The 18,390-nt window shown below is 45.4% G+C and overlaps 1 protein-coding gene across 2 annotated transcripts in view; it reads left to right on the top strand.

The window, feature by feature from the left end:
• Nucleotides 1–18,390, top strand: part of LOC138302095 (trypsin-like) — an 89,298-nt gene that overhangs the window by 13,218 nt on the left and 57,690 nt on the right. The window contains exon 2 of one of the 2 annotated variants that reach the window (XM_069242480.1): nt 5,544–5,573. The exons of the other annotated variant lie outside the window; for it this stretch is intronic. Coding sequence (XP_069098581.1) covers nt 5,565–5,573 — 9 coding nt within the window. The 5' untranslated portion in view covers nt 5,544–5,564. The remainder of the gene's footprint in view (nt 1–5,543; nt 5,574–18,390) is intronic. 2 annotated transcript variants of the gene reach the window in all.

The raw sequence follows: 18,390 nt of genomic DNA, 5'->3' as shown, positions 1-18,390 counted from the left end.
GAGACAGAGAAGTGACACAGGGGAAGGGTTGCATGAGCCCGCTGTGTAAAACCTACAGCTCAGAGGGCACAAGAGGGGTTTGTGACAGAGAGCATGCAAAGAAAACTAGTGCAGGTTAAGAGGTGCTGTATTTGTTATGTATTATATTAATGGTTTCTTATCGCATGTGACCATAAACAGGTCTTTAAGATCATGTAGTAAATTTGAAACTTTACATATGCAGTCTAGTGTATTTTTTGGGTTTCCTTGCTACTTTTAATAGCATTGCGCTCCACAGATATCACTACGCTTTCGGCTCATGTGCAATAGCATACACATTGTCTCTAGGTTAAGCCTGACTGCTTTTCTGACAATGTACAAGAGGGTTAAGCACAAGTTCATATAGTGACTTGTGTTGTTCACTGGACATGGATTGTTGTTGTTACTTGAGAAGGGCTTTCACACACACTTTGTAGGAGGCTGGCCTGGCTTATAGTGGGTACCTAGTGGTACTTACACCTTGTGCCAGGTCCAGTTATCCCTTATTAGTAGATTAGAGGTGTTCTAGCAGCTTAGGCTGATAGAGGTAGCTGTAGCAGAGCAGCGTAGGCTGAACTAGGAGACATGCAAAGCTCCTACTATACCACTTATATCATATAGCACTATATCACAAGAAAACACAATTCTCAGAGTTACTAAAAATAAATTATTTATTTTAGTGACAATATGCCAAAAGTATCTCAGAGGATACCCTCCCTTAGGAGGTAAGTAATATACACAAATTATATCTACACAGACCAAAAAGAGGTAAGTAACAGTTAGAAACGTAGTGCAAACAATGTAGAATCACAATAGAATGCAATAGGTAGAAATAGGCCTAGGGGCAACACAAACCATATACTCCAAAAGTGGAATGCGAACCACGAATGGACCCCAGGCCTAGTGTAGGTATTAGAGGGTCACTGGGAGTGTCAGAAAACACTAAGGTTGTTCAAGATACCCTACTCCAAGACCCTGAAAAGTAGGAGTAAAGTTACCCTACTACCCCAGAAAGACAGTAAAGTCGAGATAGGGGATTCTGCAAGGACAACAACTGTCAGCAAAACACTGAAGACGGATTCCTGGACCTGAGGACCTGTAAAGGAAGGGGACCAAGTCCAAGAGTCACACAAGTGTCCAGGGGGGGGCAGGAGCCCACTAAACCCCAGATGAAGGTGCAAAAGGGCTGCCTCCAGGTGGAAGAAGCCAAAGATTCTGCAACAACGGAAGATGCCAGGAACTTCTCCTTTGGTCAGAAGATGTCCCATGGCGTGCTGGAGGATGCAGAGTTATTTCCATGCAGAAAGACCACAAACAAGCCTTGCTAGCTGCAAGAGTTGCAGTTGAGAATTTTGGGTGCTGCTGGGGCCCAAGAAGGACCAAGAGGTCACCCCTCGGAGGAGAAGACAGAGGGGGTGCTCAGCAACTCAGAGAGCCTCCGCAAAAGCAGGCAGCACCCGCAGAAGTACCAGAACAGGCACTTAGAAGTTCTGAGGACAGCAGTCAACTCAGAGTCACAAAGGAGGGTCCCACGACATTGGAGTCCAACTCAGCCAGTTGGGCAATGCAGGACGGAGTGCTGGGGACCTGGGCTAGGTTGTGCACAAAGGAAATCTTGGAAAAGTGCACAGAAGCCCGAGCAGCTGCAGTTCACGCAGTACACAGGATTACTGTCTGGCGTGGGGAGGCAAGGACTTACCTCCACCAAATTTGGACAGCAGGGCCACTGGACTGTGGGACACACTTGGACCCAGCTCCTGTGTTCCAGGAACCACGCTCGTCAGGATGATAGGGGACCCAGAGGACCAGTGATGCAGAAGTTTGGTGCCTGTGTTGGCGGGGGAAGATTCTGTCGACCCACGGGAGATTTCTTCTTGGCTTCCAGTGCTGGGAGAAGGCAGGCAGCCCTCAGAGCATGCACCACCAGGAAACAGTCGAGAAAGCCGGCAGGATGAGGCGCTACAATGTTGCTGGTAGTCTTTTTGCTACTTTGTTGCGGTTATGCAGGCGTCCTGGAGCAGTCAGCGGTCGATCCTTGGCAGAAGTCGAAGAGAGAAGTGCAGAGGAACTCTTATGAGCTCTTGCATTTGTTATTTGCTGAGATACCCACAGGAGAGACCCTAAATAGCCCTCAGAGGAGGATTGGCTACAAAGAAAGGTAAGCAACTATCAGGAGGGGTCTCTGACGTCACCTGCTGGCACTGGCCACTCAGAACTGTCCATTGTGCCCTCACACCTCTGCATCCAAGATGGCAGAGGTCTGGGACACACTGGAGGAGCTCTGGGCACCTCCCCTGGGAGGTGCTGGTCAGGGAAGTGGTCACTCCCCTTTCCTTTGTCCAGTTTCACGCCAGAGCAGGGCTGGGGGGGATCCCTAAACTGGTGTACACTGGCTTATGCAAGGAGGGCACCATCTGTGCCCTTCAAAGCATTTCCAGAGGCCAGGAGAGGCTAATCCTCCCAGGCCCTTCACACCTATTTCCAAAGGGAGAGGGTATAACACCCTCTCTTAGAGGAAATCCTTTGTTCTGCCTTCCTGGGACCAGGCTGCCCAGGCCCCGGGGGGCAGAAACCTGTCTGAGGGGTTGGCAGCAGTGGTAGCTGCAGTGGAGACCCCGGAAAGTTAGTTTGGCAGTACCCGGGCTCTATGCTGGAGACCCGGGGATGCCTGGAACTGTCCCCCCAATACCAGAATGGTATTGGGGTGACAATTCCATGCTCCTAGACATCATGTTCGGTGTTACCATTGTGAAGCTACATTTAGGTGTTGACCTAAATGTAGTGCACGCGTGTAATGGTGTCCCCGCACTCACAAAGTCCGGGGAATTTGCCCTGAACAATGTGGGGGCACCTTGGCTAGTGCCAGGGTGCTCACACACTAAGTAACTTTGCACCTAACCTTCACCAAGTGAGGGTTAGACATATAGGTGACTTATAAGTTACTTAAGTGCAGTGTAAAATGGCTGTGAAATAATGTGGATGTTATTTCACTCAGGCTGAAGTGGCAGTCCTGTGTAAGAATTGTCTGAGCTCCCTATGGGTTGCAAAAGAAATGCTGCAACCCACTGGGATCTCCTGGAACCCCAATACCCTGGGTACCTAGGTACCATATACAAGGGAATTATAAGGGTGTTCCAGTGTCCCAATGAGAATTGGTAAAATTAGTCACTAGCCTGCAGTGACAATTTTAAAAGCAGAGAGAGCATAAACACTGAGGTTCTGGTTAGCAGAGCCTCAGTGATACAGTTAGGCACCACACAGGGAACACATACAGGCCACAAACTTATGAGCACTGGGGTCCTGGCTAGCAGGATCCCAGAGACACATATCAAACAGACTGACAACATAGGGTTTCCACTATGAGCACTGGGGCCCTGGCTAGCAGGATCCCAGTGAGACAGTAAAAACACCTTTACATATACTCACAAACAGGCCAAGAGTGGGGGAACAAGGCTAGAAAGAGGCTACCTTCCTACACACATTCAATGAAAAACCCAATTTCTTACAAAACATCATCATTATCAAGTTCTGTTAGAAAAAATTATGACATAAGACAGTATCTTACATGTTTCAGTGCCAATGCTAGAGCTGTCAAAAATAGTATGTGGGGCAAACAGCTGGACACCTACATTTATATATGTAGGTACACAGATGTAGAGTTAAGATTTGTAAATCTATTTAGTCAACTTAGAGATGTATGCTAGTGGTATCCTGGTGTCAATCTTTTTGTAGGTCAGTATTAAAAACTCAATATTCTGCTTCTGCACCATATGAACCCTGAGAGTGAGAGCCAACTAAATTGTCTTGATTTAACAGGAAGGAAACGATGAGTTCATAGCATTAGACCAAGTTGGGATATGGGTAATTCCCATCTTATCTTGGCAAAGTAAGCTTAATGTAGCATCGAACAAATGAAAAGAAAAACACCAACTTCTAGTCAACGAGGGGATCGAGAAACTGTGAGAGGAAAGAGAATGTGGGTGAAAAAGTGCCATAAAAAGGGAACACTATGACTACCAAACAGCACGGATTTATTTTGGGTGAAGAGAGGAATGCAAGAGAAATGGCAGAAATAGAAAAATAGAAAAGACATAGATTATTTTCTGTAAGGCAAGGATAGAGGGATAGCACTACCATTCTTGCAAGACCAGGTCTATAATCCTTGCCAACACTAGTCTATTTTTGCAAGCATTTACAGCAAGAAGTACATAATCTAGTTTTTTGTATTAACTTCAGCATTACTACTGGTTATCTTGTGCTGTGGTCGCAGGTGGTGGAAGCGCAACTCAATTTTAGGTGCTGGGACTTGTTTTCATCACCAGGTGTTGAACAACAGAAGGAAAGAGAAATCCAGAAACTAGAAAAAGAGAGAGGGAAGAGAAAAGTAGGAGAACAGAGACGAAAGGAGAAAGTAGGGAAGGCAAAGGATCCGTAAAAGTGAGATAAAGAGACAGAAAGTGTATGGCGGTGGAAGAAAAACACATGAGGTGGAATCAAGACTAGATATTCAACAGCCTTGGTATTCTGCACCCCTGGCACTCAGCCGCTCTGCTGGTGAGATTCTAAGAAAATATAACAAAAGACCTTGCAGCAGGATGAATGATATCTCTATGTCACTCTTTTTGGCACCCAGACCAGGGGGAGTCAGACGGATGGTGGACTTTAAACAAAGAGATATGTACCACATGCACGTGAAAACGGAAGCACAAAAGCGTTCGGACTGACGGGGTTACATAGCATGTGGTCATGTGGTGTCATATTTAGCAGATTCTTTGAGTGGCTAGTGAAGGCTTTGCCTGGGTATAAGCATGTGCTGCACTACTTCTTGGGTTGTTTTGTTTGTGGGCAGAACTGATTGAAGTGGTTGAACACAGTACACTGTTGAGTGGGGAGTACATGATGGTACAGTTTTTCTTGGTGTTGGTAAAATCGATAGGAGGCAAAACTTTAGATTTAAAGTGTTTGTTATAATTTTACATTGATTAGTGAGTTACAAGTACTCTGCAGATAACCTTTAAAATGTGACAATCTTGGTCAAAGTGTGGGCACCTCATCAGAGGGACTTGTCCAGGGTTATTACTGACTGGTAAGCTACTTGGTATAATGACCTAGAAGGCCTGTCACAGGGCCAACAGTGATTTATTTGTGCTAGTGGTTGAATGTGGTAGGCTCCAAATCTCATTTTTAAGGACCAAGACTTATTTTGTATCACTGGAGAGCAAGACAGAATGAAAGACAGAAAAGGGGAGAAATAAGAAGGATATTAAAGTTGGGGGAAGAGTGTCAAAGGGAGAAAATTATGATTTCAAACAATTTGAAATATTGAGATAAAGAGACAGGAGTTATAGGCCGGCAGAAGGAAAAGGCATGCATTAGAATAATAACTTGCCTGTCTTGTTATTCTGCAACCATGGGGTTCAACAGGTCTAGTGTCGGGCCTCTAACAAAACCTTTTTGTCCCTGTACTCATATATTTGTGTGTATATATATATATATATATATAATTTTTTTATTTTTTATTTAAGCACTGACAGACTGGTGTACCAATGAAGCAGGTAAGGGTTTATGTAGGTAATCTGACTCCCATATTTAAATTTTTTGTTCTACTTAGAACTCTTTGCACTAATACCCCTGCTAAGTAGTAGAATGCATGTACTCACACTTAACGCATGGTTAGATTGGCTTATCCCTAACGGACATATTTAACTTTCGTATAAGTCCCTAGTATGTGGTGTAGAAAATGTACCCAAGACCTGGAACAAAAATGCATTTCATGTAATCCACAGTGTGAGCCTGTAAAACGTGGCTTCAGGCCTACCATGTATAGCCTGACAGCAGGAGCTAAAGACCTGCTGTGCAGTCTTGTCAAAATAACCTTTTTTGACAGAAGGGGAATTTTAATTAAAAAAAAATAATAAGTCACCCCTAAGGACACCTTGTCATCCACAAAGTAGGGTGACTGATATTTAAAAGTGGATCATGTGGGAAAATAAAATAGGCATGTTCCTTCAGTGCCTAGGCCCCAAACCCTATTTGTAAAGGCAGGGCTGGACCTTAGAAAATGTCAAAGTGTAAATGTTAATCTGTAACATTTGACAGGAAACAGCTATAGAAGGCATTCAAAGACTAATATTACTTTTTATTGAATGTCCAGTGAAGGTACATTTTTTTAATACATATTTGAGCAACGTCACCTATTAGAAAGTTACCTTTTTAGTGCCTGAAGCTCCAGAAGGCTAATTTGCATTATCTCATTGGCAGCTCCCAACAAGTGCTTACGTGTTGTGGGCATCCTGAATCCAGACCGTCTATCCCCTCTTGAACCCTGTAAAACCCTGTTTTACACAAGGAAGGCAGGGTGGACATCCCAGGTATGCAACCTGCTATTTCAAGCTGCTGGGACCTGGTTCGCAAAGGGTGGGACAGCCATATGGCCATTAGCACTCAATGATGTGGCTCAGGTTGATAGCATAATAACACTGATTAAAGTGGCTCAAGTTGATGGTGCAGTGACATTTAAGGTAGGCCCCACCTGTTAACTGGGGTTTGGCATATATGAGGCTGTGTATTGTGTCCTTGGCATCATGGAACTTTCTGGAACTTCAGTGGCCTTCCTGGAGGGCAAAAATACCACTCTCTTTGGCCCGCAGCCTTGCTAGGCAATCTTCCCTCTAGTAGAAAATGGCTCATCGCTCACACTTCTACTTACCCAAGTATTGGCAGAACATCACAGTGCATTCTACAAGTCTCTCTCAGCGTTAGATGCCTCTTCAGAAGAGGGCTTCAATTAAACAAAGACAACCCAAAGAAAAGAAGATAAAAAATTAAGACCCATATTTATACATTTTTAGTGCCGCATTTGCGCCGCTTTTTTAACACAAAAGCGGCGCAAACGTACAAAATACAATTGGATTTTGAAAGTTTGCGCCGCCTTTGCATTAAAAAGCGGCACAAATGCTCTCTAAAAAAGTATAAATATGGGCCTAGGTGCCATAGAACCAAGCATCACAGGCACGGGCATTGTAAACAACCAAACAGTATCCAAGATAATTCCAAGGCTACAAGCAGAACAAAGCTGCAGACACTTTCACGCTGAAGTAAGCATTCCACAGAAAGTTAGTAATCAAGCAACATTCATTCCACTAGAAGAAGGAACCTTTGGGATGAGACCATAAACATTCATCAACCAACTGGCTAACTTTTCTTGTTTTAACCCATTCCCCCAATCCCCTTGGCAACTTACCAGAGTGAGTGGTTCAATCACTTTCTCGGTCGAGCACTAGTAGGGGTGAACAGACTGTCTTCATCGATTGCACCTGCTGGGCCAGATTCACAGGTTAATGCAATGTTGCTTGTTAGTCATAAAACATTTGACATTGAGCTTAACATGGTGTGAAAACAGCTCCCAAACCAGGAACAATGGCCTTGGTCTGGGGAGGTGTTAGTCTTCCTCTTACAGGAAGACCAGTTAGGGTGGACCCAGGATCTTCATTAACTTATGAAGGGCTTGCAATTTCACAAGTAAATGTAAGGTGAGACCTGGAGAAGACAACCCTTTGACCCCCCAGCCCTTCAGCTAGCACCAAACCCAGTGGAAGCAGAGCAACCCCTGGAACCAGTTTGAGTGACCACAGAGCATGGCACTGCTCATTTTCTTGGCCGACCTATGAGTATACACATGTTCCCCACACAAGGGAGTAAGGGTTTCCCCTTCTTAGAGTTTAAGTGTGAGGAACACTGTGGGATGGTTTGCAGCAGGCCAAACTGTAACTTCTGAAAAAGTGGGTAGGGTTGCCCTCAAGAACGTTTTTCCCATTGGTTAGGGAGTGTCCATGAGTAACCCCCACCCACTGGCTAGTGTCAATCATAAATGTGATATTCCAAGGATCGCTCTTCAGAGCAGATTCTAGTCCTGTGGAAGAACAGAAAAGTGACTTCAGAGGATCTCTTAAAGACTAGGTTTGCTCTCTCTTTTACCCAGGATAAAGAAGTTGACTCCAAGGGTCAGTGGGATGACCTCCTCGATGGCTAAAGGGGCAGAACAAGCTGGAAGAGACCATATTCCTGAAGTGATCAGTTGACCAGTACAAACTAGACCTGGACTAGACCTTGCTGGTCAACTCTGCTATAGTGAGTCCTGACCCCTAGGTGCTGTTCCTGAGGTCCTGCCTTAGCTGCTGAAGCCCCAAAAGGTTGGGACCTAGAACATTTTTGAACTTGCAAGACCTCCAGAGCTGCCAGGCATCCCACACGGCAAATGTGTTTGATTTCCATCCACCTTCATTGCACATGTCTTTGGGCTTGCCTTGCAGGAGGATTTTGACCTTCATAATAGCGATTAAGTCAGATGATGAAATCTTTACCTGGAACAAAGTTTCCCAGGGTATCTGACCCACGCTGCATCGCAGTTGGCCTGAAACCATGCTTGGGCCCCAGCCTACAATTTACATAGAATATTGTTGCTTCCCTATCCCTTTTGGCTTCATTTTTACTTAAAACCTTACACATTCATATCTCCGGTTCCCCCATTGGATTTTTGTCATTTTAGTGTCATTTTTGCTTAATACATTTTACTCTATTTTACTAATTTGGATTGTGATTGTTATTGTTTGGTGTTTTGACTTCATACCTGTTTCGGTACTCCATAAAATACTTTACATATTGCCCTAAGTCAATTATATTAGGTTCATAGCTACTATAGTTTTGGGCTTAGGTTAATTTAGTGACTTTGGGGTTTACCTTCACAATTTAATGTCATTTGTTGCTTGAGGAAAGTGACCTCACACTCCAAATAATGATCCACTTTCTTGTACTGGTTTTCAGCAGTGGAATCCTGGAATTGTGGTTTGCAGTACCATGCAGTGATTGACGTTGAAATTGAAAGCCTTTTCTGAATTGACAGCAACAATAGGCTTTTTGGATTTTTAGTTGGCTTTTGACTTTTATTGTGTCCTTTTTGATTTATTCATTCTTGTACTCAATTGTTTTTGCTTTTAAGTCTTTGGGGAACATGGAGGTGGATCTGACTAACATGGACAGCCTTAGCATGACAGAGAAGAGGAGACAAATTTGAACAGTGAGGGCTGATGTTGAGCAGGGAATCCAAAAAGGAAGCTTACCACAAAGCCCTCAGAACTTTGGAAGAGATCTGTCAGCTACAGTCCGCCATGGGGGAGAATGTGGTTGACGTTGTAGAGGAGAATGAGGAAGAAGCTGAGCAGGCTAATGTGCCAGAGGATGTTTCTCCCCAAGGAGTGGCATCAACCCTGTTGTCCAGGTCAGGAAGCAGTGTGTCTTCCTGCTTTTGTTGCCATTAGAGCTGGAGGATAGTCAGGCTCTGAGAGCCTTGGAAAAGCTGCTGCTACCCTTATCCCTGAGGAATAAAAGTTGGCCATTAGCTGCTGAGGAGAAAAAGTTGACCATGGTTGTTGAAAAGAAAACGTTGATCATGACCGTTAGAAGAGAAGGCTTTGCTGGTCCACAAGAGAAGCCAGCAAAAGGTGGACTTGAAGTTCCAGAGGGCATCCCAGAGTAGGATTTGGAGTAAGTCTGTGGAAGCACATTCCTAGTATTTGCCTGCAATTTAGCTGAGTAGTTAAGTATGCCCCCATGAAGGAGGCCACCACAATCAAACTTGGTCTAACACCAAAGAAGTATCGCATGTAGAGCGGAAATAGCAAGAAACAATTACACCATTCGTGGGAGAATTATATGGACCTGTCAAGAAAGCTCTACATGGTTGTGTCAAGAGCAGTAAAGTAAAAGATTTTGAGCAGCTGTATCATATATTTATGCAGGAGCACATCTTAAGTAATTGCTTTACAGATCTACACTAGCAACTGATAAACTCCAAGCTCACATCCCTTGGAATCCTGGAAAGGAAACAGACCTCTGGCTCAGGTTGGGATTTTTATCGTTTGGTGTTCTTAATTTATAACTGTTTTAGAACTGCATACATATGTACACATTGCCCTGATTTAAACCTGTCTGCACTGTGCTCTAGCAACCAGGGACTTACTTCAGATTAATTTAACGACTTGCAGTTCACCTTGACAAGTTAGTCTCACTATTCATCGAGATGGACCACCACCTATACCAAATAATAATCCACTCTCTTACGGCATAGAACCCAGAAAAGTTGTATAAAAGGCAAAGGGAGTGCCACTAGAGCCAAACGTGTGTAAGGGTGATTTGTTTTTGGAATAGTCCTAAAATAAGCAACATAATAGTATGTTTTCTAGAATTCTATTAGTTGGCTCAGCAAGGTGCAAAGCATCTGTAATATATACAATTATAGATGGGTAACATGAATTTCAGGGATGCTTTTCACTGAGAGATTCTGAGTGACATAAAATAGCAACAAGAGCGAAGCTCGAGTTACCTACAATGCCACTCAGAACCTTGAGGTGAGAAAAATCCCCGTAATTCACTTTTTACACATCTATAATTTTATGTTATGTGTGCCACTGACCCAAAGTCATTTGCCCCTGCTTTTGAGTGCTACACAGGGGCAGTCGAGAAGTTCAGGATCCATACACACCATGGCCTCTCCTCTGTGTCCCAAATTAAAAAAATACCCTACCTCCTGTCACCTACCCCGACCACTCTCTCTGCCTCTCCTTCAGAAGCTGTGCTCCCTGCATTCCAGTGCTACTCTGACAGGATCTTACCAAGCCCAGCCAGAGTAGCCTGGATGACATAGCAACAGTGACTTACAAAATCTGTAACACACCAACACAACAGTGAATTTCCGATTTATAATTTGTCATTCAAGCTAATGACTCTCAGTGAGAGCCATACATAACATTAAGTATTATCCTGCCCTGGCAGCAAAATCACAGTTGACAACTGTTCTGCTTGGTTATACCCACTAACAAAATCTATGCAGTGAAACCTGCTGAACCCAACACCCTGTATATTTTGACATTAGCCAAGCATAGAAGTTGCACCTAATGCACGTGATGTTGAAAAATAAGGCAATTTTGGTAACTTGACGAGATCTCACTGCTTCTGTAAATGAATAGTGTACTGTTGAAAATAATAATAGTAAACATTGCCATCTACTCATTTGTTAATGTTATGTCCCTATTGACTTATAGTGGCTAAGCAATTACAGTCAGTGTCACTTTTTAGGTTTAGCTAGATACATCTTTACCACACAGGAGTTTATACCCTCTACACTTACAGATGGGTAAAACAGCATCTATTGGTTGTTGTGGGTGTCGTTCACATTTTAATTAGCCATACCCACCAGTCATTGGTTGTTTGTAACTGTCATTTATCCACATCAAGTTTTTATTTTCACTTGACCCTGGCTTTTTCTGTGATGTATGGCGCCTGGTTGACTTAATGGCAAGTGGGACTGTTATTTGGGGGGGCGATTTTAATGTTGTTTTGGATACGGAGCGAGACCGGGAGAGTGCAACTAGGCCTCGACATTCTGCTGCTGCTGCATCGTTAAAGACTGTCATGAGCGATGGATCCCTAGTTGACCTATGGAGGGTGAAGCATGGGGATAAGAGAGAGGGCACGTGTGTCAACTACGTCCATAATAGCCGGTCTCGCCTAGAACGATGGCTGGGCACTCGGGATGTGGAGATGTGGACGCAATCGGTGGAGCATTTGGCTCGGACCCTCTCGGATCACTCCCCGGTCAAGTTGCGACTTTCCATACCTGGGGCCCCGAGTACTGCGTTTGCCTGGCGTCTGCCACAGGGGGCACTTCGAGATGAGGTGTTTCGAGAAGAGATTCGTGAGGCCATCTTGCATTTCCTTGCTGAGAATCGCGGGTCAGTTGACTCGGCAGGAACGCTTTGGGAGGCCTTCAAGGCGGTCATTCTAAGCAGCATGGGGTGCTTCACGCGTTACGCCCGGAGTTGGCTGACCTGGAGTTGCCTAATCGGAGTTGGAGCCAAAATTGGTAGCGGGCTGGGCTGGCGAGATGGTGGCGGCTCTACGTGCGGCGATCTCTCGATATGAGGAGGCCGCTTACCGGGAAGTTTGTTTTTTGGGTAAATATGCCAGGGCCCGGCGCTATGGTGAGGGCAATAGAGCGGGTTGGTCACTGGCCAATATGCTGCGTAAGCCTTGGGCGAGTGGTTACGTTACTGGAATAGATGGGCAGGGGGGAGAATGTGTGCTAGGCACGGAAGGTGTCATGAAGGTTTTTCTGAAATATTTTGCGGATTTATACTCTGCCCGATGGGCAAAATCTTGAAGCGGCGCAGGCTTATTTTTAAGAAATTAGTCTGCTTTGGTTCGATGAGGCTCATAGAGCTTACTTTGATGAACCCTTCTCGGTGGAAGAGATTAAGGCAGTTATTGGTGGCCTGCCTGGAGATAAGGCCCTGGGACTGGATGGCTTAACCCCTGCCTTTTATAAAGAGTACGCCAATATTCTGGCTCCGTATCTGCTGGAGGTATACGCCGAGGCCTTGGAGGCTGGGTCTCTTCCTGCATCCCTGAGGGAGGCGTTGATTGTTACGATCTTTAAGCCGGGTAAGGACCCTTACAGCTGCGATTCATATCGCCAGCTATCTATGATTAATGTGGACAATAAAATTATGGCCAAGTTGTTGGCGTTGGTCTTGCAGCCCTTGATGTCGTGCCTGGTGCTTCCGGACCAGTCTGGTTTTGTGCTGGAGCGGTCGACGATGCATAATCTGCGTACATTTTTCGCGGTGCTGGGTGGCCTTTTGGCAGACGATGAGGCTGCTGCTGTGTTTTTAGACACGACTAAGGCGTTTGATTCCTTAGCCTGGCCATATTTATTTACGCTGTTGGGCAGGGTGGGCATGAGTGTCCGATTTATAAAATTGATTTGCTTGTTGTATACGGATCCGGTTGCGAGACTGAGGCTGAATGGCTGCATTTCGGCCCCCTTTCCTGTGGCCTGGGGGACTCGTCAGTGATGCCCTCTGTCCCCGCTGCTTTTTGCTATCGCCATGGAACCATTGGCGGCCTATTTACGGCAGCATCACAACCACAGGGGGCTGCAGTTTCGGCAGTGACTGATTCTGATTTCGCTGTACGCGGATGATATTGCGTTGTACGTGCGGGAGCCGGTCGTGAACCTTGATGTCCTGCTGACGGAGGTTGTTCGATTCGGTGGCTTCTCTGGCATCACAATGAATTGGTCTAAATCGGTGGTGCTTCCCCTTACTAGTGGTACTGCGTGTTGCTTGTCGCATTACCCCGTTGAATGGGCGGAGGGCCCGGTCCGTTATCTGGGAGTATGGCTAAGCTGCGATGTAGAGACTCTGTGGCTTGTCAATTATGGCAGGTTAGTGGCTTGGCTGGAAGACAGGCTTGAGGTGTGGCGTACGTTGCCGCTTTCGCTTATTGGGCGCATCGGCATTGCTAAGATGGTTGTGCTGCCAAAGTTCCTGTATCTTTTTGTCAATCTTCCGTTGGTGCTCACTGTGAGTTTCCTTCGGAGGCTCAGATCTGCTTTGGTGCGATTAGTGTGGTCGGGTGGGCAGCCTAGGATTGCCTGGGAGAAGCTGACGCTGATGTTCGAAATGGGGGGCTTTGCTGCCCCAGACCCGGAGCTTTATTATTACTGTGCGCAGGTCCATTTCGCGTATTTTTGGATTTGTCCTATAAAGTATTTGCCTCATCTTGCGCCTGAGAGCGATTCGGTGTGGCTGGATCGACTGACAAGAGTTCTTGGATGTATGTCTCGGACTCGTGCTGGGGGGATGGATACCGTGGCATGCACTTCTGGAGCTTGGGCTGCTTTGGTGTGCCGGTCGGGGACGGGTGCGCCCTTTGCCTCCGCGATGCTGGTGTTGGATGTTGCAGATGAGAGGAGGTCTCATGATGCTCGCTGCGTGAGTTTCTTGCTGCCTTTGAGCTGTCATTGCTGGGGGACTGGTTTGTGAACGAGCGCCTGCTCTCGCCATAGGAGGCGTTGCAGTCTGGAGCTGATAATGGACTGCACAGGTTATATTTACTGCGTGTCTACGCGACGCTCTGTGTGCGGTTTCCTGGTCTCCCGGCCATGCCTAAGACCTGTCAGGCGCTTGAGTTGCTTTGGTGGGCGCAGTCACTGCGAAGGCTTATCACCAGATTGTATGGGTGCATGCAGGAGCAGCGGAAGGCAGTGGTTGTGGCTGCTAAGGCTAAATGGGAGCTGGATGTTGGGGAGGTGTTAACTGAGGAAATGTGGAGAAGCTGCTGTGCACACATGCGAATGCTGTCGCCTAATTACAGACTGCGGCTCATACACTTTAAATTCCTTCACCAGTTATATTATACACCTCGTGGCTTGTGTGATATGGGCATGCGCGCTGATGCACGCTTTGAACGTTGCCATGCGCTGGATGCTGATTTTCTGCATTTGGCGTGGAACTGTGCTGAGGTGCGCACCTTTTGGGAAGAAGTGATGCTTGCCATTGCTGGAATGACTGGCTTGGTTTTGCCTTTTTCTCCTGTGCTGGCGTTGCTTGGGCTGATGGATGGGGTGCCACCGGTATGGAGGCATCTGGTGGGCATGCTGCTTTTACTGGCAAAGAGAAGAGTGGCGATGTGCTGGGGGTGGGGCAGGGCGCCGCGAAGGGCTGACTGGCTGCGTGATGCTGCGTTTTGTCAGGAGCAGTTGTCAATCTTTTGGGAGCAGGCCCCCGCGGGCTCTCGCCCTAGAGATATCTGGGCACCTTTTCGCTCTTTCCTGGACTCTCATGATTGAATTGTGAGGGCTTTGGCTCTATGTAACAGATCGCACACTTGCATTGACTGGATTAGATGTTGTTTCCTGCAAGTGCTGTATGTGCTGCTCGATGGTGGACCCTGCTGTTTGTGTCTGCTCTGCCGCCTCTACCTTTATGATGGTTGATGTTGGTTGTGTTTGTGCCCTGGAGAGCGCTTTGCTTGGTTTACCCTAGTGGTGTGCTTTTTGAGGTTGTATTCCTGGGTGGCTGGGAGGCTGCCGGAATCTGTTGATCTAGACATGCTGGGATCCCTGAGTTATTGTACTCTACCTTTGGCGTTCTCTTGCGATATTATGTGTGCACATCTATCCAGCTCCTGGGGCTGTTTTTTGTTGTTGTATAGTAAATTTGTATAAATAAATAAATACAAAAAAAAAAAAGTTTTTATTTTCACTAGATTTGGCCATTTCCTTGGTACTAGCATACATGGTAACAGATCCAATTCAGGTGGGCGACACATGATGATTAAGTCCAAAGTGGCTTTTTTAAGTGTCTTCCACATTAAATCTCCTCTTCAATTTCAGTCAACTGTGAAAATCAGTTCCCCTGATTTATTTCCAAAATCTCACTCTTACCAGGTTCAAAACTTTGGCATATATAGTACAAGTGTTGTTTAAATCCACATATTGAGGAGTGCACTCTTTTCTTTATGGCACTCCCTCTTCTGTAGAGTCAGAAATGCTTCACTCCATTCACCATGCTGGATTTCTGTAAAGATGGCACAGGCGTCACTTTCCTGCTGTTGTCCTATGCCTGCTATGCTTTATATTTTGTCTTTTTATGCAAAACGTGTTTATCTATTTACAAGGTACTCCTTGTATTAATTCAATTTCACGTTACAAAAGTAGCCAGAAAAACACATATACTGTAATAAGGCAGGAACACATACATATTGTTAGAGCTGGCATCCTTGGCGTGGTTTCCCCTGTCTTTTTGACTCCTGTATTAGTGACTGTGTGTGGACTTCGTTTTTACTGGTTTTTGGTACTCTGGGCACTTTAAAACTGCCGACCAGTGCTACAGTGCAAGTGCTCTCTGTATAAATTGTAATTATGATTGGTTATCTCTGATTGGCATATTTGATTTACCAGTACGTCCCTAGTAAAGTGCATTAGAAGTACCAAGGGCCTGTACATCAAATGCTACTAGCTGGTCTGCAGCACTGATAGTGCCACCCACATGAGTAACCCTGTAAACATGTCTCCGACCTGATACGGTAGTGTCTGTGTGTACAGTCTTCCACTACTAATTCGACCTGGCAAGTATGCCGGGCCTAAACCTTCCCTTTAACTACATGTACGTCACCCCTAAGGTATGCCCTAGGTAGCCTCATGGGCAGGGTGCAGTGTATTTAAAAGGTAGGACATGTACTAGTGTGTTTTACATGTCCTGATAGTAAAATACTGCCAAATTTGTTTTTCACTATTGAAATGCCTATCTCTCCCATGGGTGATGCCTTTAAATTCCTTTTAAGTGCAGTTTCCCATTCGGAGTAAATGGAGATTTGCAGTTTGGGGTCTTTGAACTCACAATTTAAAAATACATCTTTTGGTAGAGTTGGTTATTAGGTTTTCTGTTTGAAAATGCCACTTTTGAGAAGTGGGCATTTTCTTGCTCAACCATTCTGTGGCTTTGCCTGCCTGTGGAATCCACATCTGGGATGTTTGTGAATTCCCTCAAGGCAGTGACACAAAGGGAGCTGAGGTGTTTCCTGCCTATACTGATGAGTCTCCTGGGCTAGAGTTGGGAGGGAGGAGCTGACACCTGCACCTGAAAGGGCTTGCTTGTAATCACACAATGCAGACTCCAACCCCTGGAGTGTGGCTGGGACCAGGCCGGGGCAAGGCAGGATCTTGTGAGCAATAGAGACTTTCCTTTGACGTGTGCCTACTTCAAAGACATACATGAGTATAAGTAGTTGACTTACAACCCCAGACTTTTAGAATACTTCTGGATCAAGAGGAACCTCTGCCAAGGAGAAGAGCTGAAGAGCTGGAGGAGAAGTACTGCCCCTTTGCTGTGTGTGCTTTGCTGGGTTGGCCTGCAGTTGCTCCTTCTGCCTTTAGGGAGGACAAAGACTGAAATTTGCTGTGCATCCTGCTTGTGAAGATTCTCCAAGGGCTTGGACTGAGCTTGCCTCTTGTTCTGAAGTCTCAGGGCCATCAAAGACTTCATCTACCAGCACCTGGGCTCACTTGCTGAAACCCCTACACTGACAAGTGGTGCTACATCCAGTTCCTGGGCCCATGAAAAGAGAAACTGGTGAACCCAAGGCGAAAATAGACGCACCAGAGCTGAGCGGCAGAAAAATCAATGCAGCGCATGTACTGTGGCTGAAAAAGCTAAGCTGTGATGATAAAAATCGGCACATTACGAGCTCCGGGTGGATTCATCGCTGCTGTGCGTCTGGATTTTCCATGCATCGTCCCTGGGCATCACAACCTGCAACATCACCGCAACGACCTGACACTGCTTGTACAAAAAACAACACATCTCTCCCCTGCGAGGAAAGAATCGACTCATCGCTTGCCCGGATGGTGAAAGAATCGACGGACGGCCTCACTTGCGAGTAAGGAATCGATGCTTTGCTTGCTTTTGCGATGCACGCCCACCCGTGCAGCTTTATCTTTGATGCATACCAGGTACTTTTTGCTAAAACAAAGCATCCATTTCTGTGGATTAAGACTCTTTATACTTTGAAAAAATCATATCTTTCCTTGTATTTGTTGGATCTTTGTCATTTTGGTCTTGTTTGATTTATATAAATATTGGTTATTTTTCTGAACTGGTGTGGAGTCCTTTTATGATGTTTTCACTGTGTTACTGGGTGTGTTTGGTCAAATACTTTATGAATTACCTCTGAGATAAGCCTTACTTCGTGTCCCAAGATATCAAGGGGGTGAGCAGGGACTATCTGAGCTGTGTATCTCTCTTACCCTGATTAGAGTGAGGGTCCCTACTTGGACAGGGAGTAAACTGACTGACAACTAGAGACCCGATTTCTAACACCTAGCAAAATGTAAACAGTGCCACACAATAACATATTCATGGTTTACAGGATTCATTCATACCACTTGAAGTCCTCCATTCAAAAAAATAAGGTTGAAACAAAAGTGCTAGATTCTATCCTTCTTCCAAGGACATTAGCTATGATTAAAAAGCAAAAATCAGATAATAGAAGATAAAACGCATCCCAAAGTAAAAACCACATGCTCGACCAAATAACTTTCCATTAAAAATCAACAGTCACAATACATGTCTCTATGAGCCTGGTATTTCAACCCACTGAGAAGGTTTGATTCCTTTAAAACATCAATGATTTCCTTCTGTTGATTGCACATTGTAAAAACGAGCACATATTAACAGTTAGATGGGGAACAGAGTTGCTGCAAATAGACCAAATGTAGTCTTGAATTTCTGCTTCACTGCAACCTGATAATGGGAATTGAAAACCTTTTAGTGAAATCAAGGTAAATTTAACAAAAGAAAGTAAAATGCAGCATGCATTGTGGGGGGGATTTATCACAAGGACATACTAATACTTGAATTGGCCGAGGGAGGATCTGAGACGCTACCTCAAGAAACCAAGCTTGAACCTGGTTAGTAGTAGTCTGTCCCATGAATCTGTTCCAATGAGGTTCCAGGGATAGAGAACTATGCA

This window comes from Pleurodeles waltl, chromosome 6, assembly GCF_031143425.1.
Source record: "Pleurodeles waltl isolate 20211129_DDA chromosome 6, aPleWal1.hap1.20221129, whole genome shotgun sequence".
Taxonomy (NCBI): Eukaryota; Metazoa; Chordata; class Amphibia; order Caudata; family Salamandridae; genus Pleurodeles; species Pleurodeles waltl.
Note: the sequence above shows the minus strand (reverse complement) of the source record. Positions and strands in the feature narration are given on the sequence as shown.